At 40.9% G+C, this 25,028-nt stretch overlaps 1 protein-coding gene across 1 annotated transcript in view; it reads right to left on the bottom strand.

Moving 5' to 3' along the window:
* The window catches only part of sim (bHLH transcription factor single-minded), a 28,237-nt gene extending 3,849 nt beyond the window's left edge, over positions 1-24,388 (bottom strand). The window contains exons 1-7 of the mRNA XM_086912110.1: positions 23,423-24,388; positions 6,746-7,021; positions 5,132-5,217; positions 4,680-4,769; positions 4,325-4,540; positions 1,450-1,664; positions 525-631 (exon numbers count right to left, since the gene is read on the bottom strand). Coding sequence (XP_086768236.1) covers positions 525-631; positions 1,450-1,664; positions 4,325-4,540; positions 4,680-4,769; positions 5,132-5,217; positions 6,746-7,021; positions 23,423-23,438 — 1,006 coding nt within the window. The 5' untranslated portion in view covers positions 23,439-24,388. The remainder of the gene's footprint in view (positions 1-524; positions 632-1,449; positions 1,665-4,324; positions 4,541-4,679; positions 4,770-5,131; positions 5,218-6,745; positions 7,022-23,422) is intronic.
* Positions 24,389-25,028: the final 640 nt, after the last annotated feature.

The following is a 25,028-nucleotide window of genomic DNA, read 5'->3' as shown; positions in this document are numbered from 1 at the left end:
AGACTTTAACGTGCTTGCAAAAGAAGGGATGGAGGAAGAAGAGGAGAAAAAAGGGAAATGCTGTTGTATCCGCTGCTTCGCCTCAAAAGTCGATCCGCGGAGGATGGGAGTAAGGAAAGATCAAAGGATATTTCGTCAGCGAGGGCGTCGCCGAGTTAAGCAGCGTCAGCTGCTTTTGGCCTTGCGAGAGCCTCTTCTTCGAGCACTCTGATACCACGTCGACGCCTCTGAGACCGCTTTTCGACTGCGCGCGTTGGGGGAAATAAAGCTTATTTCGATCGACTATAGCTACTGTTCTCTTCTCCTCTTTCACGATACATCTCGTTACTTCCACTACATTTGCGATACGAAAATTTTAATACAACCGAGATATTTATATTAATTTGATTTTTCTTAACGTATATCAACAATATCAAATTTCCTTCTTGAATTTTATTAAAATGTATTAAAAATTTTGTTTGCCTGATGTTGTAGATCGAAGCAAAGAGCGGAATAATTATTCGAGGAATAAAAATTATACTTACGCGTCCCATGCGCGTGTCTCAGCTGCATCATGTCGCATCCGTGCACGTAATGGTACAGCGTCTTCTCGATGAGATCCGGTGGATCGTATCCGGTCAATTGTGACACGCTGCAACAGTACCGAGGAAAAGAGGGGAAAAAAAAAAAAAAAAAACGCTACAATATCGCTTGTCATACCTTCTTCCTTTCGCTACAAATATTCCGGAAACGGAATATATTTATTTTTGCTCGGATTTGCCGGAGTCCCGTCGAATTCGAGGTTTACATAACCATCGTCATCCGTGGAAATCGATTTTCCGTGGACGCGATATAAAATTTCATCCCGCGTTCCATCGCCCTACCACCCCTCCCCCTCTCCCCCGTATTTATACTCCGTCACGTGTTCATTTCCCAGCGTGTACACACGCGTGGATCGTGCGCGCGCGCGCGCGTGATACAGCCTTGTCCACGCGGAATATTTATTTGGCGCGGATAAAACGAAAGGGGAAAAAGAGCGAAATGGAAGGAAAGAAAGAAAAAAAAAATAAATAAATAAAAAAAAAAAAAAAGAAGGAAAAATAAATAATAATGGGAGAAAGGAAAAAAATATCTAGCGGGTCCGTGGTAACACGAAACTGATTTTAATGGCCGCCGACCAGGACCCTTCTCTCCTCTGGCGTCGAAATATCGACGACGCAACTTAACACCGCGCCGTAATTGCAGCGACAGAAATAATCTGGCCCGTTGTTTCGTCGAGTTTCTCTTTCTCTCCCCCTTCCTTTTTTCTTTTTTTTCTTTTTTTTTTTTTTTCCATCCCTGCTCCAATTCAATCGAGACACCAGACAAATAAACGTGATTCACCGAAATAATTTTCTAATAGAAAGAAAGTGGTTATATCGGTCATACGCTTTTTTTCTTATTTTTTTTTTTTTTTTTCTTTGTCCTTACTTCGCGTCGACGAAGATCAACTTCAAGTCCAACGATGCACGAAACATGAACATGTTCTGGTACAGTTTGACTTCGGTTAGGCAACGTCCCGGTAGGGAATGGCCAACTGCCAGTAAACCGACTTTTCGAATGCAGTGTCGGCCTGCACCGTCTTCGTATTCCGACCCCACTGGCCCTTCCACGACACATCTTAAGTAGCCGGAACAGTGTATCACCTGTAACCAGAGCAGTAATCGATTCTTTTGCGGAGAGAAAAATTTTTCGCGTAAGTGTCTTTCGAATAAAATTTTCTTCTTTTATATACACACACATACATATATATATGCATATTGGATTAATGACTAGGTAGTTGGTTCCCCCCTGATTCCCTGAGATTCGAATATTCTCGTTGCAGGTTGCAACTTTCGGCGAGGTTTCGGATTTTCTAATTAACTTTTGATCAAAGACAAGGGAGGGGCAGACAGTTTAGAGGATTATTCAAACGAAATAACGTCGCAATTAAGCATGGTACACTCGACAAACGGGGGACTTATCATGTTATTTACACATGTGCACGTGATTATTCTTAATGTTATACAACGGTCCCGATAGAGCGTAAGTGCGACACTCGAGCGAGTTGTCAACTTCGCTCGGGGGTTGAAGTGCGGATTTTCGCATTCGTGGAACGACGACGCCGTTCCCGCGGCAAATTAACAATTCCTGCTTAATTAAATGGCCGATGAAACGGGGGGGAAGAAAGAAAGAAAAAAAAAAAGAAAGAAAGAAAAAAAGCCTCGTTCAACGTGTCTCGAGTACATCGCGGATTTGTAAAGCAAATAGGCTTGTTCCGTATGCCCGTGTTGCATAGTCGCGTATGCAATTCCGCGGTGCATCGGCGCGGGCCTGAGCGTGCGAGCACGGGAACACGAGGGTGACGTGAAACCGGCGGGAAAGGAAATACATAATTCGTGACGGGGTGCGTGCGGACACGCTTAATTTAGTCTCTGGAGACGAATTCGAGATACGAGAGGAACGTAGGAGAGAAGTGTAGTAAAGGATAGGCAATATTCGTTAATTAATTTTAACAACAAAATCTGCATACATTTCTCTCATTCATATTTATAAAGATCACGATCTTTGCGTATAATCTTTATTCCGACTTCATTATTTAATTAATCATCGATCGATCGATGATAATGCATTTTTAAATATATTGAATTAAGGTATTAAGATAAGTAGATATATATATATATATATATAGATAGATATCTGTATAAAATCTGATATTTCAGATAACAGTGATATCGATGATTCATCGTTGTGTCGGATAATCGAAATAAGAAGAAGGAGATAATAAAAGATAATGAAGGAAGGTTAAGACTTTCTCTGTTTCGCAATAAGTGCGAATTACGTGGAAATGGACATAATGTTTATGACATAATGTTCACGATTCTGAAACAAATTTTATTCACCGATTCGTTGGCACAATCGTTGATCCGATTCACTGTAATCGTGTACGGATCCGTGTAAATTGAACAAAACGCGTGCTCGCACCTCCACAGAGTCGAGCCAACTACGGGTTCGGTGCTTTGTGCGTCTAAGTGCCATACAAAAAGCCGCCTTCGTTCCCCCGGAACCCCCCTCGGGGAACCCGCGCCTTTAACAGCTTACAGGGGTTGCATTCATGACTTTGCTCAACGCCTATTGGGGTCTTTTCTGTGTGCGATTTCGTCGAGAGCCACGGTCATCATAGCGTTGCGGGCTTGAACGAGCTATTTGCCAAACATTTTCCTTCTCGAGGGCTGTCTCTTTTGCTACGGCAAGTGCAAAGTGTAACGCAGGTCCCTTCGTTACCCTTTACGAGGGTATATCGAGGTATGTAAGATCGTTATTCGGCCGAACATATGTGGAACATTTGGCATAACAAAATGGACAAAATCCGTCAGGGTGAAATAGGTCAGCCTGGTTTCCCTGATTTCGCTAAATCGTAATATTAATGATCGTAAGTGGCGAGCAGTTGTCGAATACGGATCATATATCATACACCAGGGATATATCGATTTAATCGGATCAAAGTAATTTAGACGATCCGTGAATAAAGATATGACGCGATCGTGTTTGGCTACATCGAGCCTGATTACTTGGAGAAATATGTAGATAAAGATATTCGGTCGAATGTAATTGTTAGTCAAGTATATTGGAGGTACGTGATACGAAAATCGAGATTTCCTTTTTTTTAAATTTTCGTGGAAAACATGCTGTCGAAAGTAAACGAAGAATGGAGAGAGTACAGCAGTAGACCGAAGAAATATAGAAAAATTGGAAGTTCGAAACGAGTTGGGAAACGAAACGAAATCGAGGGGGAATAAAATTGGTAGGCCTGAAACCGTGGCCTTAATATAGATTTCCGTAAATTTCCATTTTTCCTGATATTACGTTCACGGTTTGTGTTTTTATTTTACACGAAAGGAAACGGATGCAGCCGAGCGAATTTAAGAAGCGTGCATTCTACCTGGTGGCCGTTTTCTTTTCGACTCGCGCGTGACCAGGACAATACCGTCCCTACTTAGCTCGCCACTTCTTATCTCTTATTTAGCATTTGAATTTTTATTCGTTTTATGATTTCCTGTGCAAGCAGCCTAGACGTTATGCTAATCGCTGATCGTCTCGACGTCTTCTCCCGCGGCTTGTTTGCCGCGAATATTGCGCGATTTACGAAACCCAATAAACCGATAATCACCGCTTATTTTCATCCCCGAGATTTCATCGCGGGCGCTTTCAATTATTTTGAAGAAAATTTCCCGGAAAGGAAAAGGCTTGGCGCGAGATAATTCATTATCGTTGTATTCTATTTTATCATATTCTTCCTTTTTTTAATGAATTTTTATCCCTTTACCTTGTATCCTTCCGTGACTAGTCCCGCGCATCTCTTCGCCAAATTGCACTTCATCCTCAGAATAAAAACACGTTCCAACTCGATTTCGCCTCTCGAGTTCGCAGAAGTGAAGCTTGCCAGATCTGCTGGACTCTGTGGTAGGTTTAGAACCGACAACATTTCAGCATGATCGTTCTGGTAGATGTACTCGAAGATACTGTTCCCCGTTAATTCCACCTGAACTCATAAAAATTGTTCGTCAGCAGGATTTATTTATTTCGATTCGTTAGAATTCTATTTTTCTGATGTTTCTGAATTTGAAATTTTTGCATTCGAGTAGAAAAATGGAGAGGAAAAAAAAAAAAATATGCCTGACCTGTGCCATTCCCAAATGCACGCTGGCAGTCTCGCTTATGTACATAATTTTGCCATCGGGCGCCAGGACAAACACGAAACCGTCCAAAGCCTGAAAAGTAAGGGGTATAATTCTCGTTTGAATGTAATTCGAGGAACAGGAAGACGAAAAAAATGATGAGAAAAAAAAAAAAAAGGAAAGAGTATTCTGGTTGAAGTTAAAGAAGTTAGAGTTCAACGCCTCGTTACAGCCCTGATCTCTTTCGTATTGAACAGAACAGTTTTCAACTCCTGGTCGCGCCCTTATCTCGTTTAATTAGAAAGAAAACGATGTTATAAAGGTTGTCAGGAAAATGAAGTATCTGTCTGTGGTAGATATCCGAGGCTAAACATGACGTTGTTTTTAGTCTAACAACGTGCGTTAAACGTTACGTCGTTGTATAAGGCGCGACACAGAGAACGATGAGTGCTTACTTGCAAAATATAACTAGTCACCTCCTTGAGGGCGATTTGCAGGGAGATGTTGCCTGGCTGGGAAGCGCCCCATTCTTCACCGAGCCCTGAAAAATGATTTTCGGACCGTCAGACTTTCCTCCTCCAACCAATCTTCTTAAGTGCGATCAGAAAAATTCAAATTCGTCTAAATCCGTCTTTCTTGGGATATGTGAAGAAAGATTCGCTCGTAAAGCGAGTTTCACCTTTATCATTTCCCCAATCAAATATATACTCTATTTAAAATATAATTTATCAGATTGCTCGAATGGTTGATCATTTTTCGCCGAGAAAATCCAAAAATGTAGATTTATATTCGATCCTCCGCTCGTTTCTTTTTTTTTTTTTCAACGATACGGATATGGATATACAACGAAACAATAGGGGAAGATTATAATTGCTCTTTTTAATCGGAACGATTAGGCGAAAGAGAGAGAGAGAAAGAGAGATGTCCTCGGTAAGGACACGGCACACATCGCAACACGGTTCGGTCTTCTTATCCCGATATACATGTTTCCAGTGACGTTTCGTACTCGACGTGTAAGTAAGCCTATAGCCAAGTATTTCGTGTCCGCGCATTAATTACGTTCACGCTCGCGCCGCCATGGTTGCAGCTGCAGGGGCGTTTTCTGCAGCCGCGCGGAATCTCGCGGAAAATGGCTTGATCGTTTCCATCACGCCGACGTTTCCACTTTATGTTTCTTAACTTTATCAGATATCTCACTTATCGACGTCCCTCTCGCAGCAGCCACGAAATAATAATTGTTAAGTAAACGATTGTCGATAAAAATCGACGTAGAGTTGTAAATCATTGGCTATTATCATATTTATCGCCATTTTTCCCTTTCGTGCGAGATATGGAATAGAAACTTGAGTAATTTGATTTATGCAAAAAAAAAAAAAAAAAAGAAAGAAACGATTCGACGCTCGTTTACCTGTTCACCGGCTAATTTTCCATCCCGAATAAAAAGGAACACCCTTGCGAAGTGTCACAGAGTGGGCAACGTGTCTCTCTCTCTCTCTCTTTTTTTACCTTCCTCCCTCTCTCTCCCTCTCCCTTCCCCTCCCATCCTCCTCGCCCCCGCACCCTCCCCCTTTCCTTTCATTTTTCTTTTTTTTTTTTTCGAAGAATAAAGACGCGGCCGTATTCTAGAGGGATGCAGCCACTTGAAATTCAATTCACCGATGTCGTAAGAACGCGAGGGAAGGGGGTGAGACGGGGGAAGCCATTGTAACACTATAACAGCCCCCATGCTTTGCTTACAAAGCAGCGGGGACTAACAATGCATTAAGTGCGCAATCACATCCATCTCATCCGATACTATTTGCCCTTTGCGCGTAAGTGTCCGGTGGCTGAATTAACAAAGAATACCGTTTCAATCCGTTTACCGCTAAGTGAAGTTTATTACTTGGCACGTGGTATCGGTCCCCGCGTAAACCGCTCGCTCGAATAAATACTAATCGATTCGTTTCTTCGATCTGTTTTACCATCATTTATCGTTCTCATAGATGGAATAAGATGGAATTTTTTTGAATTTTTCTCGATATTAAAGTTGATGATTTTCAATAGATATGTATATATATTTGTAATGGTACCGTTTGGAAACAATGCTCGCATCTTCAAGTAACTGGTGGTCAATCGAATAACGCTGGCTTTATCCATTTGTCCAGTGAGGGCTGCCGGTACGGGCAACAACTTTGCCAGCTCCAAAAATTCTTGGTTCTCCCTGTCGCGGCGGATACGCGCTGCCTTCTTGCTTTTTTCCTTCATTACGACTTCCTGCGGGCCGGACGTGCTAGCGATAGAATTGTCGTTCAGAGGGTAATGATTGTGCGAGCTCAGATCCAAGGTGTCTGAAGTGGAATTGTTGTCTGAAACAAAAAGAAAAAGAAAAAAGAAAAGAAAAAACGAAGTGGCGAGGAAAGAATTAAAAGATGGAGCTTTAACTCGGACGGATATTACTTTCGGTCCAAAAGTAAATATTAAAGGAGAAAGTTAAAGCGAAGCAAGGCATTTACATTCGTACATTAAAGAGGATAGAAAAGAGATACGTGTACGTAAACAGTGTGCAAGGATAAAGAAGAAGCGAAATATTAATATATGGGAATAACGTTGGAACGAAGGAAAGTAACGTTGCTAATACGTCGTCGATCGATGTCGTGTCGAAGCCGACGATACAGCGCGAAAGTCATAACGATGCCGAAGCTGCTCGTTACGAGAACCGAAAGCAAAGGGAGCAAACCGTCATTAAAACGGCGGCAAGAGAGCAATCTAACGACGTAGCTACCCATCTACCGAGACTTCTCACGGATGGAAATTCGCTTGAATAATGCATTTTTTTTTTCCGCTCCGTCGTTTCACTCGCCAATTCCGCGACTTTCGGCCGAAGCAACGTCTTCCCCCGAAGTGAAGCGTATAACAATATATATGTATATATATATATATTGTATATATATATATATATATTATCTCGAGTTTGGTAAATTTAACCGCGAGCACGCTGATATTTTTCCTCTTATTCTTTTCTTTGCTCGCAGAAATCTTTATGTTTAAAATATTTATAAGGAAACTTATGAAAAATAATTAAGTAAACAAGCGTCTTGAAATTTTAATCCGTCACGATATAACAATAGGTGTAAGAAATTCAAATATCCTTGGTTTTAATTAGTTTCACTCGTAAAACGGCGGGAAGAAAGGAAAATAAAGAAGGTGGAGACTTCAAGAGACTAGAGGTGTATTTAACGTAGTACCTAGAAGTACCACACGTTAACATGCATAACACCATAGAAATAACTCGGTTATACCTATTCCTGCGTTCTCAGAATCAACAGTTCAAATCATTCGTTCTTTACACTCGGTACACCGTAAAATTTTCTTCTTCGTTGTGATCGTGGAACAAATAGAATCAAAAAAAGTGCAAATTTAAAGAGCCTGGTACATAAACCGAGTTTAAAATTTATCATTTAAGAACAATAACTTAAAATTGCCAATTAAAACACTGTAAAATTAAGGACACGTTTCTTCTAACAGTTTAATCATTAAAACAGATAAATTAATAAAACATTATATATTTTATCTCTTTCCACGATACACGCTTTCATCGAATCGTAATCGTGACGTCATCTCTCGACATTTCGAGCAACGATTGGAACGAACCGCCGTCCAATTTTTTTCCCTTTTAAACCGACATGTTTCGGTTTAAAAAAACATCAATACCTTTCTCGGCCTGTTTTCGCCTCCAACTACCGACATAAGGATCGCTTTCTAAAACGATACGACGACCATGACTCTCAACAGTAGGCGCCATCTTCTATCTTCACATTGGACGCGCGCAACTCGATCAAACCCGCTTTTACGCTCACCCGTGACGACACTTGAACACTCGCAAAGATCCCGCGTGTTTCTCACGACATCGCGTTGACCACGTGCTGCCGCCGCCGCCTCCGTCGTCGTCCACGGGCGAAAGTTTTCGCCAATCTTTTATTTAATTTCATCAAATTCCCTAAACACGCTTTCTCCCGATCGCACGCATACACAGATTTACACATATACGAACAACTTTCCCTGGATCAACATCAAAATATGCGTACACGTGTGTGTATACATATGTAACAAGAAACTCTTTTGTCAGATTATCCTCCAGGATGAAAGAGAAAAGTGAAAGGATCGGGAAAACGATGTGAAAAATACGATTCCTTGATCCGCGATTCTTGAAAATATCGAGATGAAACTTGATAGGGGAAGCACGCACCATGACCGACGTCCTTTGCACTTGAATTACGACTAGTGCACGGGATAGGACGGCTCGTGGAGACCTCGTGTCGCGCGTTTTGATCCTTTTCTCTTTCCCTCCGTCGCCGTGTCTCTCCTCCTACTGCTCCATTCCTTCTCTTCCATCTCATCCCCAATGCTGTTTCTCGATGGGGTAGGTAAGCCGCGAGGTACCACCCTTATTTTAAGCTCCACCCTTGGAGCAGGGTCAGTCGAAAGACCCCTCTGTACACGCACACGTGAAAACTTCCCTGTCTGGATCCCCTGCTCCAGAGACTGGGAAAGAGAGGAAGAGGCAGATGCAGAGGGACGTGGATGAAACGAGGACGAAGCGCGGATCGAGCGGAGAGGAAAGGAAAGGAGTTGGAGGGATGAATGAGAGAGGAACAGCGGGGCAGAGATTGGCGGGGAGGGTCCTGGAATGGTTAGAATGACGGGCACAACTAGACCAAAGGGTGGCAAAATTGAAAGCAAGGGCGATTGCTGGTGGCCGTACTGTTACCTCGACGAGATACCATAAACCTCGGATACAGAACCTCCTCCACTACAGCGTCGAGATCTTTTGGTCACAACCCGCCCCGAGGATTATTCCGATTACGCAACCAAATTTATGGATACCACTTTTGATTATTTCCACAAGCAGTTGACATTTCGTCCAGATAAAGGATCACGCTGAGAAGAATCTCCGCGCGAATTTTTTATTCCATTCCAGAGATACTATGAAAGATACGAGAATTCGTTTCGAAACTATTTCGAATATAACGTGTTTATATATAGAACAAGCGAGCGTTTTCGAAATTGGAAGGAAGATGAAGAGAAGTGAAAAAAAAAAAAAAAAAAAAAGAAAATGGAATGTTTTCGAAGAAAGAGCGCGATCGAGGGGAAAGGGATCGTTTAACGACGATGCAGCCTCGAGCGTGACGCGTCTCTCGTCGCATTCTCGAAATTCTCGCGGGTGAGCATGGTCACGTGTGCAAATCTTCCGGGACAAAAACGTCGGGAAGAGGAAGGAATGACAGCAGGTTGGAACCTGCTGTTTACGACTGGGCTGTATAACCACCTTGCTATGCACCTTTTTGCCGAGAGAGCAAAGTGCATCCCGAAATAGGAAACATGTGTTGTCAATATGTTCCGGAAGGAAGAAAGAACCTGCTCTGTTGTCTAGACTCCTCCATCCCGTGGGCACAATGTCCACGACCTTAAGGAACACGTGTTTCTCTTCTACCGGTGTTACCTTAGCCACCTTGGCGCGGTATTCTACATTAAACACTTTCTATACGCTTCCCCGGCTCAGGTTTTCGACAGGTAGAAAAGATCTAATACGAAACATGTGTTTCTTCTTTCCTCTCATCATTCCTGGCACCTTTTCCTTAGGGATAAGGAACAGACACGATATAACGGAAGAAGAACAGAGACGTTGGCTCCGTTTGGAAAATCTCACTACTCTGTGCTCGTAGTTGCACTTTAACTTGGTCAGGATTATTCGGATGTTAGCGGAAAAAGCTGAGTCGAGAAAAGGGAATCGAAAACGTGTCATTCGATTTCGAAGAAAAATACTTTCAATTGTTTTCTAGAAAATGAGAAGAATCTTTCTCATCCTTTTCTTTTTTTCTTTTTTCTTTTATATATATATATCCACGTAGTCATCGATATAAATTCGTCGTCATAGATTTATTTTTGATTCGATGATTGGGTGCGTGTATTGTATAGCGTGTACAATCGATATCCTCGAAAGGTAATCATCGAGCAGATGTTAGATTCAATTTGTACTCGGATCGAATCATGTTCGAATCCCGTTCAATTAACGGATCTTCGTTCTAATTCCCTCATCGATTCGCGTGGAGTTGCTAGAAAATTCTCTCGAATTGCCCTAACGATTCGTGGAATCGCGTTATCTATGCAAACGAGGAAGAGACGATTGAGAATCGATCGCACTTGTTGTAGCAAGCAATTTGTAACATCGTACAGATATGACACTGTTACAGAAGAAATGAAATTAAACACGCAGAAGTTTTGCTCTTCCGTGTTTCGCAACGCTGTGTGCGTTTTTTATACAAACAAAATCACACTTCTTTTTCTTTCTTTCCTTTTTTCTTTTTTCATCGAGCAGCGAAACGTTTCCATAAACGATGTTCAAAAAATTGTCGAATGCATTTCTCGGTATTTATAAACGCGCGAGATACACACGGAACGCGTAAATACACGCGAAACACACAACGTACGAATATAACAATGAGAAAAACGTTTCGAGAATCGAAGATTCGTATTCCATTGAAATCACGATGATTTCCATCCCGGTGACACCTCTATTATCTAAACGTATCCGGAGAAGCATCTCGAGAATCGGAAGATTTCCCAAAGAAATATCGGATTCTTAGAAAACAGGAATGTGGCAGGATCGTGACACCTCAATGCGACCTCATAGACCCGGTCGGCCATCAGAATTAATGAATTCCTTCGCCCTTTGTACTCTCGAACCCACTCGAATCGATTCGATTTCGTTCTGGATCGTATCCAGCGGCGCGATACTAGGTCAGCCCAGTGAATTGCCATCACGGGACGATTCACGATCAACGATACGGCCGGGGTATACTCGCGCGGGGATGTGCACAGGAAACACGGCTGGCCCCTGTCCGTTCGTGACCGTCTCAATGCATTTTGGAGGGCGCGCGAGCCTGCAACTCAGCCACGGCTTAACATCGCCTCACCTACATTCTCGTCCTCGTCGTATATATATATATATATCCCTGGCTCGCCTTTTCCTTGCCGTTTACACCCCCATCGTAACATTCCACCCCGGATCGGGCCGAGAACGCCCTCGTGTTCGACGAAAAGACAAGGGGGGAGGTTTGGTACACGCGCGATTCATCATCCCCCTTTGGCCAGGACAGAAAATCCATTCACCGATCCCACGGGCACAACGGACGGGAGTGTGCTCGCGCATTTTAACTATCCGGCCGAAGGTTGACTGGCCCACGCCGTTGCTCTAGGTCGTAGACAGAGCTTGATTTGTTGCTGGATCGAGCCACGTTTTTGCTCTTCTGGCGTGAACAAGAAGCAAGAACTTGGTTGGAAATTTTGATCTTGGATTTTATAAAATATATAGAAAGATATGGAGTTTCGGGGAGTTTTTCTTTCTCGGGGAGAATGTTGTACAACACGATCAACAGTTTATTAAATTAATATCGGTGTGTTTGAGCGTAAAATACGTAACGTACGTGTCAAAAATGTGTAATAAGCGCCAAGTTGTTCCACTAAGAAAGGAACGCTAAAATTGGCCATTCTCTCTGCCACCTTGTAATTTTTTTTCTCGATGCGAAATCGCGCAATTTATTGTTTTCGCTTTTAAAATATATACACACCCGAAATGAAAACATTCGAAATCTAAATTTTGTGCTCTCCACATAAAATTTTATCGTCGAATATTTTATGCAAAACGTCCCGAATATTTGAAATTCGGTTATATTTATCGGGAAATTTTGGAAAACGATTCGAGGGAAACGCATAAAATTTGCAATTCGAAAACATCCGGTTTACATGATCGGGCGATCCATCGATGCGAATCCAGTTCGCGAAACGGTTAACAGAATAATCGTCGATTTATTTTCATTCATGGTTGCACGTCGTTTCGACATTTTCATAGTGGCGCGTATTTGTGGTGCACACGGGACGGTGTGTGCTCGATCATAGAAGACACACCGGTATTACGGATACGAAAATAACGTCAGCGCGGCACGCGTGTAAATCTCAACAAATATTATCTTTGTCACTATTTCCCCGCGCACACGGATCTTGCATATTTGCTCAAAAACTATAGGGTACACTCAATATTAATCCTCGCTTCTCTCCAACCAACTACCCCGTTCCCTCTCTGATATCGTTTCGAAGACGTATCTATATACGAGCATTCGAGTTTATCTCGTCCACATCTTATCGTAATTTTCCTCCAATCCCCCTCAAATCAACGAGACCGAGTTTCCAATTTTGCAAACATTTTTGTTTCAACGTATACTTGCGTCCGTGATAAACAATGATTCTGCAATGATGCAGAATATTCGTGAATCGTTGAGCGCTCTGAAGAATTTTACTAATGCAATTTTCCAGGATTTTCATCAAAATTTGCTTCAAACACGAAGCTATATAAGTCCTAATCACGAGCGTGATTACTTCAGATCACTGTGTCGACAGAATAGAAACGAATAGAAAATCTATCGTCCGATTAAAATTATCTCATTGCATTTAATTCTGAAGGTATACAATTTATAAATTACGTACATTTTCTTTCTTAAACTAACAAAATATCAAATCGAAACACGTTCGAACGTAGATTAATCGAGCATTTAGATTATTACACCACTTTTTACTCTTTTTTTCCCCTTCAACCTGACACGTGTTCCAATGATCATGAAACGTTGATCTTCTGCTTTCTGTATCGCTTTATGCTCGCGATTCCACGTGGAGCCGTGGCCTGATACCACGGCTTCGATACTTGGAATCGCAACCCGTTTAAATTACTACGAGCCATGTTTCCCTTCCATTTCGCTGACCACGCCAGAATCACGAGGGCCGATCCACGCTTCTTTTCTCGCTGACATATCAGCGTTCTTACGTTATACGCCCCCCCATTTGATACGTAGACGGTACAACACGTGGTCCCGGCCAGCTATGACCCCACGATCCCCGGGCTATACGTACTCCACTTACTTACAATGTTGTTCGTGGACCCAACAAACAATAGTCGCGAGTCGAACGTACGAAGCTTGGTAATCCTACACCTTTCCTCCCCCGTTCCACGCTTCCACCCGTCCAATTGTGCGCCACCTCGGATTTCTCTGCGTCTTCGAGCGTCCAACACAGTTGATACAAGCCGGCTGATCTCATTGCCGCGGCCGTTTATTTAAAAGAAACATGGTAACCCGATTTCTCGCCATCTCGGAGCGTGGTACGATCGCCGGGGTGGGTACGAACGACGCGGCGGAGACCGTTTATCATCATAGGCTAGGTTGTTGTTTCACTTCGTGGAAATTCGAAGGAGATTCGTTCGTTTACGTTTATCGAGGGGTGAGCGAACGCCATACACGTTTGGGGTTTATTAATCGATGTACAATGTGATAACGAACGGAATGGAGTGGATCGAATGATGATCGGGGGTTAAATGCGTGTAACTCAAGTCTTTCGCTTTCGAACGTTAGCAATAAACATATGGGAGGAAAAATTTGTATAACAAAAATCTATTGGAATTGGACACCTGTGGTTGTGCAACATGTTTATAGGCAGTGTAAGATTGTAGAATTTAGATAAGCAAATGTTAAGTGTTAAAAGTTAGATATCGGCCACCGATCGTGAATTCGATACCGTGTTTAGACGCCCGATGATGAAACACGAGAACTGGGCCTGTAAACCCGTGCCAGGCAAATCGTTAAATTGTCGCACGCGGTAGCTGGAAATTGTAGATGATAACCGAATTTGTTCACATTTTCTCGGAATTCGAGTGCACCAGCGCACAATGTTTCACCGAGATATGTACGCCGTTCTCAAAGGAGTCGTCGTACCTTCACGAAGAAACGGAAAGAAACGGAAGTTTCAGGCGCGTAACCTCCGCCTAGGATCTTTAATCGTGGGGTGGAAGTAAAACGCGGGTATTTTGTCGCACAAAAGCGTACGAGTAACAATTAGTGTAACTACAATCTGCTCCCCTCCCCCGATGGTTGAGGGGAAAAAATCTAACAACCCTTCGGCACGAAGAGGAAATGTCGCGCGTGAGAAAGCCTCCCTTGTTGCACGTAAACCACCAAAAGACGATATGTACGAGCACAAAAATGAAACGTTTCTGCTGGGATCGTGTGTGTAGGTACTCCTCCGGTGCAATGACGATATAGTTCTCCGAGTGGTTTCGCAGAAAAGATAGGGTGGAGAGAGGGAGAAAGAGAGAGGGAGAGAGAGAGAAAGGGATGAAACAGAGGGGAGAAGGTTGGCTAGTAGAAAAGTCAGCCCTCTCATTCACGTTGTTAGTTGGTAGCTCGTTGAGAAGAGGTAGAGAGGGTAGTGGAACTACACAGGAAAGAGAGACTCGCACCCCCGACGGTCTCGAATGGGCGAGGCCCCCAGCTTTTCATCCGCGAACAGCCCGCCCTTAAACAGCCCTAAACTAAGTCACTTCAGTCCTGACGTTGAGTGTGACTGATCGTCCAGGCGTATCTTTAAAATGGCCACCCAATGTACACGATGTCATCCCCGAGACTGATGACAAGACGTACGCCAAGGCAAATGAATAAGGCTCCTGAAACGTAGCCCCGTATTAGAATTTCTCCTCCTTTCTTTTTTCTCTTTCCGCCGAAGAAGAGGAGAAGATGTTGAAGATGGTGGCTTTTTTAGATTTTTTTTTCTTTTTTTTTACAAAGAAATATTCGACGTTACTATATATATAAGTAACGTAGAAGAAAAATTAGAAAGATTATTCGTTTGTTATAATCTTCGATTCGGGTGGATGAATCGTATGGATACACGTGGTCGGCAGGTGTTCGTTTTATTATTTTGATCCGAGAAGTGTTTCGTGTATAGAGATAACGAGCAAGGCCATCGCGAAAATTCCAAGTTCGAATTGATATTTCTGGAGAGTGTCTTCTCTTTTGTAAACGATTTGTACAGGACGCGGGCATGGTCACCGTTATCTCGGTCGGCGGCGATAATTCCGTGCAAAAATGGATAATTGGTGTCGCCTGTGTTTTCCACTTGGACACGTACACTGCGTTGAATGACGCCACACTCTACAAAGTATAACATTGTATATACGCCGCTTGCATAGACGCATCATTGAAACGGGCGTGTGCAAGGAAAAATATATTCTCCAATTACGGTTTGACGGGATTCCGGGGAAATTCACAATAGTTTCGCTCGCGCAACTTGGCCTTTTTTTTTTGCATCTTTGTCACAATTTTGCCCGACGTGTGCGAAATTGAATTTCAAACGATGGAAAAGATAAACAAGGAAAAAGGGTGTGTATTGTCCGTGTGTGCAACAACTCGGATGAATATTTTTACAAGGCTTTAATTAACGAACAGATGATGTACAATCTTTTGATAATGAGAAGCATTGTTGAATAGGATATTATTTGAAACAATACGATGCCTTACGCTAAAATTAACGTACTATTATTTTCGCACTTTGGTTTACAGTCAACTAACACGATTTGTTGTTTCCTTGGCGTCAGAATTTTTACAGATAACTCCCATATTTTCTGTTTTTTACTCGTTTTCTTTTAAAAATTCATATTATTGATTTCTGAATCGCATGAAATTTTTTTACACCATCCTTTATAGAGATCCTTTCTTTTCTATTCTCTCCATTCCGCATTATTATTATCCCTCTATTATATTTTACCTCGTTTAATTACGCGTTATAATATATAATTGGAAAAAAAATTCGGATATAATAGTATTTACAGAACCCTATTGAATAAACCATCGCGCATTTCGTATCTAAATCGAACGGCGGGGGAAAAGTGAAAACACCAGCGGATTCCCAGCGTGATCCATTATCTCCGGTTTCTCCTCACCCTGATGGTCGCGAGAATTATGATATAGGGATTGATATAAATTGAGCACACAAATCAAAGGAGAAGAAGTCGAAGATATCGAAGGAGGAAGGAAGTGTTTACTACAAATATTTGTAAAGACGGCGTCTAGACCGTCTCACATAAATCACCAATAACACACTATTCCTCGTCTTTCTTTCTTCTCTCGTAAAAAGATGCGAACGTGAACATCGAAAAATGTTCACAGCCAATTCATTAATGTCACGTGTACCGTTTGATTAGCTACGGATGTATTAATAATCGATTCACAAACATTAAAACCATTATTTCTTTAACAAGTTTCCGTGCCATCGTTTTCGAAATGAATTTTCACCCCGCAACAGGGAATAAGAAAACCTCGGTCGTAGGTATCGGTGACATCTTGCAACGCAATAATTTCCCTAAAATATTGCCACTTCGATGATTGCCCCGTGCTCGACATCCAGCCGTTCGTAAACCCGAAGGGAATAAACGCTTCACGCATTCCTGATGCGTCTCACAGTCTTTACGGCTTATTATCACCTTCACGTTTATGCACTCTCACCCCGAGATATACATCAGTCCTCGGAGGAGGAAGCATGTCAAAAGAAAGCGGAGAACCAAGGGTGGTCGTATATTTGCAATGTTTCTGCGAATCCACGAGGTCACTTTCAGAGAAAGTATAACAATCGGCTAGCGAACTTGCTCGTTTCTTGGTACACCTTGAAGAATATCGGTCAGAATAGAATTTTACCTAAAAGAGAGTTTCCCCTCCCCTACCCCCCCTTCGTTATTACGTGGAAACTCTTTGATCTCACGCACAATGCGCGCGCGCGTGCACACACACACACACACACACACACACACATACAACACACACTGTCAACTGAATATTAAACGTCAGACCTACGAAGAAAATTCTACGAACGATCTTTGACTATATTTTTTTTCTTTTTTTTTTTTTTTTTTTTTTGTTTCCAACAATTTTTAATATTTTCAATCTGTTTGTCATTTTTTCTTCTTCTTTTTTTTTTTCCCGATTCTTTCAATTAGATTTTGGATTATTGTAACAGAGTTTCTACGTGTTTTAAAGAAACAAATGCTTTGTTTTATAAAGAAATACAAGATGTAGCATACAGGCAATCGGTACTGACGAGGCAGCAGTTTCTCAGGTCCGTGTTTCGTTGCTTTTGCCATTCGATTCGGCTGTAAACGCCACGACTCGTCTCACGGTCGTGACTCTTTTGCTGCGGAGAAGAGAAGCAGTCGAAGAAAGCGACTTTGCGCGCCATTCTGCCCTATCTCAACGATATTTTGCCATGAAAATGATTGCAAATCGTGTTTCGCACGTATGAAAATTAAAATCCCGACGAAAAATAAAAATTCATTCGATCTGACGAATAATCGTGCGTTTATTTTATATCCAGGTTTTTTTTTTTTAAGCCCAAAACATTACGCGTTACCGCTTTGTTTATACATAATAAACGCAACGATTGCGAAATATCGCCGGGATAATCGACGGAATGAAATCTCGTAAATTCTCGATTGGACGCGCGTCGATCGAAAAAAAAAAAAAAAAAAAAAAAGGAAAAAAAAGTTATTTAATCCTCGATACGGATATTTATCGCGGAGAATGGAATTAATTGGGGAAGCTGCGATACAACGGAACATTCACGCATCGATTAAAACGTGTACGCGTGGAAAAAAAAAAAAAGAAGGAAATAAAAGAGGGAACAAGAACAAATCGGTTAAGCACCAACGATGTAACCTTGGACGCCGCTACGATAACAAGGATGTCTGTTATGCTGACGAGGCATCTTGTACCATAATCAGACTTGCATATACTGTAAGCATCAACTATACTCGCAATAAAAATATGCACATGAGTGCAACAGTAATGAGACAATTATATGGTCTCATCGGGATCTATCTTGCAATTCTTTGGACAATTATTGAATATGAAATCATTGAATTGTAAATAGATTTTTCGCAATTAAGTTCTTTTCGCGAATATAATAAATGATTTAATGAAAGAAAGAAAGAAAGAAAGAAACAAAAAAAAAGGAAGGAAGGAAGGAAGGAAGGAAGGAAGATAAAAAAAAACGCGAAATCAATAGCAGAATCTTATCTTACATCTAAAGATATTTACATATGTGATTAAATTATATATAAAAGTTTTTAAGTCGAATAATTTTTAAAACAATGAATGAAATTGCGTTTTTTATTTGAATAAAAGGAACTTGCATATATTCTTCTAGTAATTGCAGAAATAAAAAAAGTCTCAATTTAATGTCAATTTAATGTGATTTTAGTTCCATTGTTAAAATCAAAATTTTAAAGAAAGGATCTGCAGAGTGGAAATCAGTTAAAATACGTAATTATAATCTGCGAGAAAAATAATTTACACCTCCACCCTTTAACATCGTGACCAAAAAAGGAGAAGAAATAATGTAATGTTAATTTACTCGACTGTAACTCGTTGTCGCCGTTGCGAATTAAGAACTGGAACTCAGGACCGAGTCGATGACAAAAGGCAACTCAGAGCCTGACGAAATTCTTGAATCTCACGTGGCCGTACGCCATAAGCTACGATGGGGGTTGCCTGCCGTGACGACCCGCGACACACGTTGCTCTTTTTTTACTATTCGCCGTGTTCCCTCGGCCCTCAGCTCCATGGTCGCTTTTATTTAACGATTTCTCTCCCGTTTCACTAAGCCAACCCGATACACGAACGAACTTTGAACGACCGGCCTAGCAATTTAGCAGGATTATTGGAAGTCGCAAGAACGCGTCCACTTCCACACACACACGACAGGAGAAAAATTACACGAAAATCGGTTCCTTTCATCCAGACAAATTTTCTTTCTTCACGGGAAAAAACAACAGATAGAACGTCGATTACGAGAACGGTGATAATTCTTTTTTTTTCTTCCTCTACTTAACAAATACTCGAAGTTATACGAATATATACTCGTCTCTTACTTTGTGTCTCGTGATACGTAATTTTTTTCCAAATATATATATATATATATACGAACGCTACGTATACTGCTATGTAAAACGCGATGAAAATTATCGATTCGAGAGTTGAAACGGGTACTCACTCTTCATATTGAATTCACGATATCCAAATATCCGTTGTTCAAATCTCGAGAAATGGTGGGACACCGATCGTGGTGCTGCGAAATGGCACAGAATTTTTTCGAAGATGACGGCTCACTATCATTTCTTCGACTCGAGTCGTGGTCAGGTCAGAGGACAAGAGGCGGCGCGGAACTTAAAGGTCGTCGTAAGCAAAACTAAACTTCGAGTTTGACTCGGGATCCCGATGTTACATATCTCCCCACCACGCTCTCCCCTTTTTAGTCATGTGAGAATTACATACACGGCGTACACGTAGAACCGAGAATACGGAGATTTCACGTAAAGGAAGGCATCCCTTGCCACCTCCTCCCACCGCTAATTTCTATCTTTGTCTCTCCTCCTTTCTTCAAGGAGGAACAAAGTCTGAAGTTGTACAGGATGCTTCCTCTTTGTCTTAAAACTACTGTAAATTGCATTATTCATACTTCATTTTCCGAGAAAGAAACTTCCGTTTTATTTTTAGTATCACTTTTTCAAACGATTGTAACCGTTTGCGATCGTTATTTCTTTCTCTCCTTCTTTCTTTTTTTCTTTCTTTCTTTCTTTTTCGTTTTTCCCGATTTCGTCGCGATTTTCACTATTTACATATTTGGACGGTGTTATTTGTTATTGTAAAATAATTTTTACCGACGACGCGATGTAGAAACGCTTAGATGTAAAAAAAAAAAAAAAAAAAAAAAGGACGAGAAACCTGTTAAAAAGTATAATTACGAGATGAATAATTATTCGAAGTGAAAAAATACGAATTAACGCGATTCTCGATTAGTGGCGAGAAATTTATTTATTTTGTTGCGCTATAAATGACTTCAATAACCCGTGTACCAGGCGATCTCATGCCATTTAGAGGATGCAACATCGTAAATCTCAATCGGACGAGCATCGGCCATAGTAGGAGGTCTCGGTAAGGAAGTATCGGATGTCGTGTTTCTACACATGTCGAAACGCTTAAATCGTTTTCACCTATCCGCCCGCTAAAACGACCGTGTAACAGCTGGCTAGTTTGCGGCTTTCTCTGATCTCGAGCCGAAGACCCTTTGGAAAAGTGATCGTGATCACTTTTCGCACTTTCTTGCTCCTCCTCTCGAGACAACAGGAAATCGAGACAAATGATTTCCTATTCATAAATTAATCGGTCGAATTAGAATGGAAATATATATATATATATATATACACGTAAAATCGTTTAAAAAATATTTATGTATACGTTCTTTTTTTAGAGCTCGTAAAATTTATCGATTAAATTGCGGTTGGAGGAACGAGGCGGAATAAGCGGGCCACAGTTTTGTGTTTTCGAAAACGCGTGGAAACTTAAAATATAAATATCGTGAATGATACGTTTGGTCATTAAGAAAGTTTTCTTTTCGAGAAGAGAGAGCTGGAAGAGAAAGGGAAAGAAAAGAAAAAAAATGGAAGCATAAAAATTCATCGAGGACGCTGTCACACTGGGTTGGCCGTGCATAAGGGTGATTCGTGTAGGAACGCGACTTTATGGGCCTCTGTATTTGCTCTCTCGGTCTCGGGCGTTGAACGGCCGAGCCGTGATTTAACGACGTCGACAAATTTGATTTGTTTCCGATAGCGGAGACGACAATGCTACAGACTAAATAAATTTTTGGCGCGAGTTTAATTTTAGATCCCCTATGAGGCAAGTCGAAGGGCTGGAGGTGAAATTAGACGTTTCTTTTCTCGTTGGTAACAATGAATAAGAAAACCGTAGTTGTTGACACTGCCAGTTTTAGATTTCTGTGAATCGACGTTTGCAAAACGGCGAATATTCTGCCGACTATTGTGTCGTGAGGCTCGGAGCCGAAGTTACCTAAGAGCTGTTTACGCACGTGCCAGGATGTTGCGTGCAATCTTACTATTATTAGTTAACTCAAAACGTTTCATTTTCGAAACGGCGATGTTAATCGACGATGAATTGTTCTGACGTTTGAAATGTCGTTCCACTCGAAAAATACCGGGAACAAATAAACAATCTTAATCTGTTTTAACCACTCTCGAACCACTCTCGATCGCCCTTTATTATTTTTTTGATAAAGAATCAGAAGATTAGAAGACCGCGGATTCGTGGAATTTATTCTTTCGTCACCTTCTTCACGTGCCGTTGAAGGAATTCGAAAACGAAACGAGAGAGAGAGAGAGAGAGAGAGAGAGAGAGAGAGAGAGAGAGAGAAAAGCAAACATAGAAATCTCTCTAGATAATTAATTAGAAACCTGCTTCGAAACAACGATGCGATTCCTATGTATGAATGAAAAAAAAAAAAAAGGAAAAAAAAAAGGAGAAAGAAAAAAGAAAAGAAAATGCTCGAAAATGTTTCATACGCTTTAAAGATACAAATCTACGTATTACGAGTGATGCATAGTTCGAAAAAGAAAAGAAAAAAAAGTTTTTTCAAAACACGCAGTGGTTGGTTGTTGGAATTTGTGGAGGGAAAGGGAGGAGAGGAGAGAGAGAGAGAGAGAGAGAGAGAGAAAAGAAGCAGCGACGGGTTCCAGCGAGATTTAACGCTGTCGCGACAGCTGCACGGAGACATAAGTTTTCTCTGTTCCGTAAGCTATGGAAGGGTACCGAGCAGAACACGGAAAAGAATCACGTTCGAAAGCCGGACATTTTCTCGACAAATGACTTTAGGAAACGGCACGCCCCTTGTCACGGGGCACGTAACACGCGTACTATTTACTTTAACAGCGCTTAAAAACGGCGAGAACTCGTGGCCGCGTCTCGTTACACCTATAACCACGTATTCTGATTATCTTGAAATAGAGTTCATCCATCTCGAGGAATTCGATTTTCGACCCCTTTCGCTTTCGTCGTGTGGAAATGTTTTCGAAACGACGACGCGGCGGGATACTTAAGTGATTAGAACCAACGTCGAACAACCGTGAAAACTGACACGCGCGCCTGTTAACGTGTTAATTTATCGCATGCGTATCGCATTCTCGATTCGTCGATAGAAACACCGGTAAAATTGTTTTTTAAGGGTTAAAGGGTCGAATGCTGAAGGCACGTGAACCGAATTATTGTTTGAGCAATTTATGGTACTTTATGGTATATTTATAGCATAGAGTGGGAATTTTTTCTTCTTTTTTTTGGGGGGGGGATCAAAGGTCGTTTCTCAAGAAAGTTATCAAGGGAAAGAGGGGTGAAAAAGTGATTGTTGAGTCTCCCATGGGACAGTATGCGGGTATCGTAATGCAATATTGGGATACGTTCGACGGATATAGACGAACAATTTGCCACCATCCAAATTTATCGAATCAAATTACACCTGTGCATGCATGCGAATCGATACATTTCGATCGAAATATCGTTACAATGAAAATGTAAATTCGTATCGATCGACGTGTTTAATAGGTGAGTGTTTTGTTAAATCTTTTTTGTGTTGCGAGTTTGTTAAATCTTTTTTTTTTTTTTTTTTTTTTTTTTTGAATTTTGTTACCCCCTTTTCGCACGTTACTCGTTTCGAAGATACGTGTCAAAACATCGAAATAATAATCGTTTGGTTAAAATCGTAAAGGAAAAGAAATTTGAAATTGTTGCGTAACGGAATAATATATTGCAAGTATTCATATTTAAGTTTGAATTTTAAATTGAAATTCTTGAAATTAAATTGAATTGAAATTTTAAAATCTGTTTTAATATACCTATCTAAATTGATCATATAATTATTGATTGTTTCTTTTCTATCTTATTTTTTTTTTTTTTTTTTTTATTATAGCCAAGTATTTTGTACTTACCTTTGCAACTTGCAGATATTTATTTAAATGCAAAAGTATGTAAATCTAACTGGTTTTTACTTACCTTTAAATAAACCCATAATCTCACCGGTATTTCACCGGGAAGAGTCAATTAGTCACCCTTGGTGCGAAAGTAATTTTGGCAGCGGGGGTGTCTCAAAGAGCGAACACTTTGATCAAGCCGTCGGTACTTGACGCACTTCAATCGTTCACGGAATTCCATCGAATATTATTGTTATTTCTTTATATATTAACTAATTCTACTGACTCTTTTTTCTCTGTCTCTCTCTCTCTTCTATAATTAATTAATAAATGTTACTCTACACTATTATTGTTAACTGTTCCATGTTATTAACGATTCGAAGTTTAAATTTTTATAAAATATTTTATAAAAATGTTTCTTAAAAGTGTTCAATTATATATATATGTATATATATGAAAAAAAAAAAAAAGGGAAATATATACGTCACAATTTCTTACACTGAAAGTACTTCGTGTTAATTACGATCTGTTCTAAGTAAGTCTTGATAAAAAAATTACTGTTCACTTCCTTTCACACACATCTTTATCCGCCCGACGGAACTTCAATGAATGTAAACGGAAACCTTCGTTTTCGATTATACATCAAGAACGCGATTGAAATGACACTTTTACAATGTTAATTTTTAAACCATTTTAAACGCAGAGCTGACAGTTATTTTTATTATGTTAACACTATGTATATATATATATATATATGTATGTATTAAAATATTGCGAATTATAAACATTTAATGTTTGGAATATTACATATCTCAATATTATTATTTAAGTAATAATTTTACGATACTCAAATTTTATTTTTTCATTGGTCTTAACATTATCGGTCCCATAATTTAGCGGCAATTTTAAACGATTTATGGCGATAATTTAATGATTCTTTCATTCTTAATCAGAACTTGTTTTAAACACGCGCGTTTGCTTAGAGAAAAACCTATGCGCTGGGTGACGGTCCACGATCGAAAATGCGCGCGCTAGCCCTCTGGAAGCGGGAGTGCCCTCAAAGATGGCGCGACATCTTTTTTATCCGGGGGATGCACCTCGCGGGATCAATTCATTGGGCCGTGACTACGCGTGTGTACTATTAAAACAGTGCCGTACGCATTTAGGTATACAACTGGATGCACGGTGCACGCTGGACTCCCCACCGAGCGTAGACCAACGTTCCTCCAACTTGCTACCCTTTCTTCCATCTTTCTCTCTCTGTTCGCACCTCCCTTTCTGTCCCTCTTTTCACCACTGTCTCATCATCTCTCTCTTCATCGCTTTCTCTTTGTTTCTCTGCCTCCTTCTATCGTTCCGGATTCTGGAAAAGCTTTCGTCGTACCAACGCAGCCGCATAACCTCACGAGTTGCGCCTGTGTCAATGATTTCTAACGTAGGCGGTACTTAAGCCCCGTTTCATCCCACCGTGGTGTGATAAAGGCTTTCATGAGGATAATATACTGCTCGCACACATTAATTATTTTCCATGACGGTGTAATTTAGAAACAATTAGTTTTCGAGCTTTTATTTCGTACGAGACGTGTGCTCGAACCTTTATATTTGAACAAATTTTCACGATTGCACGATTTCTTTACGGTCAAAAAGTTGATTTGATACCGGTTGAGAATCACTGAACTATGTATTAC

The sequence above is a fragment of the Apis florea genome, unplaced genomic scaffold (genome assembly GCF_048593485.1).
Source record: "Apis florea isolate Af1SG1 unplaced genomic scaffold, ASM4859348v1 contig_3367_pilon, whole genome shotgun sequence".
Taxonomy (NCBI): domain Eukaryota; kingdom Metazoa; phylum Arthropoda; class Insecta; order Hymenoptera; family Apidae; genus Apis; species Apis florea.
Note: the sequence above shows the minus strand (reverse complement) of the source record. Positions and strands in the feature narration are given on the sequence as shown.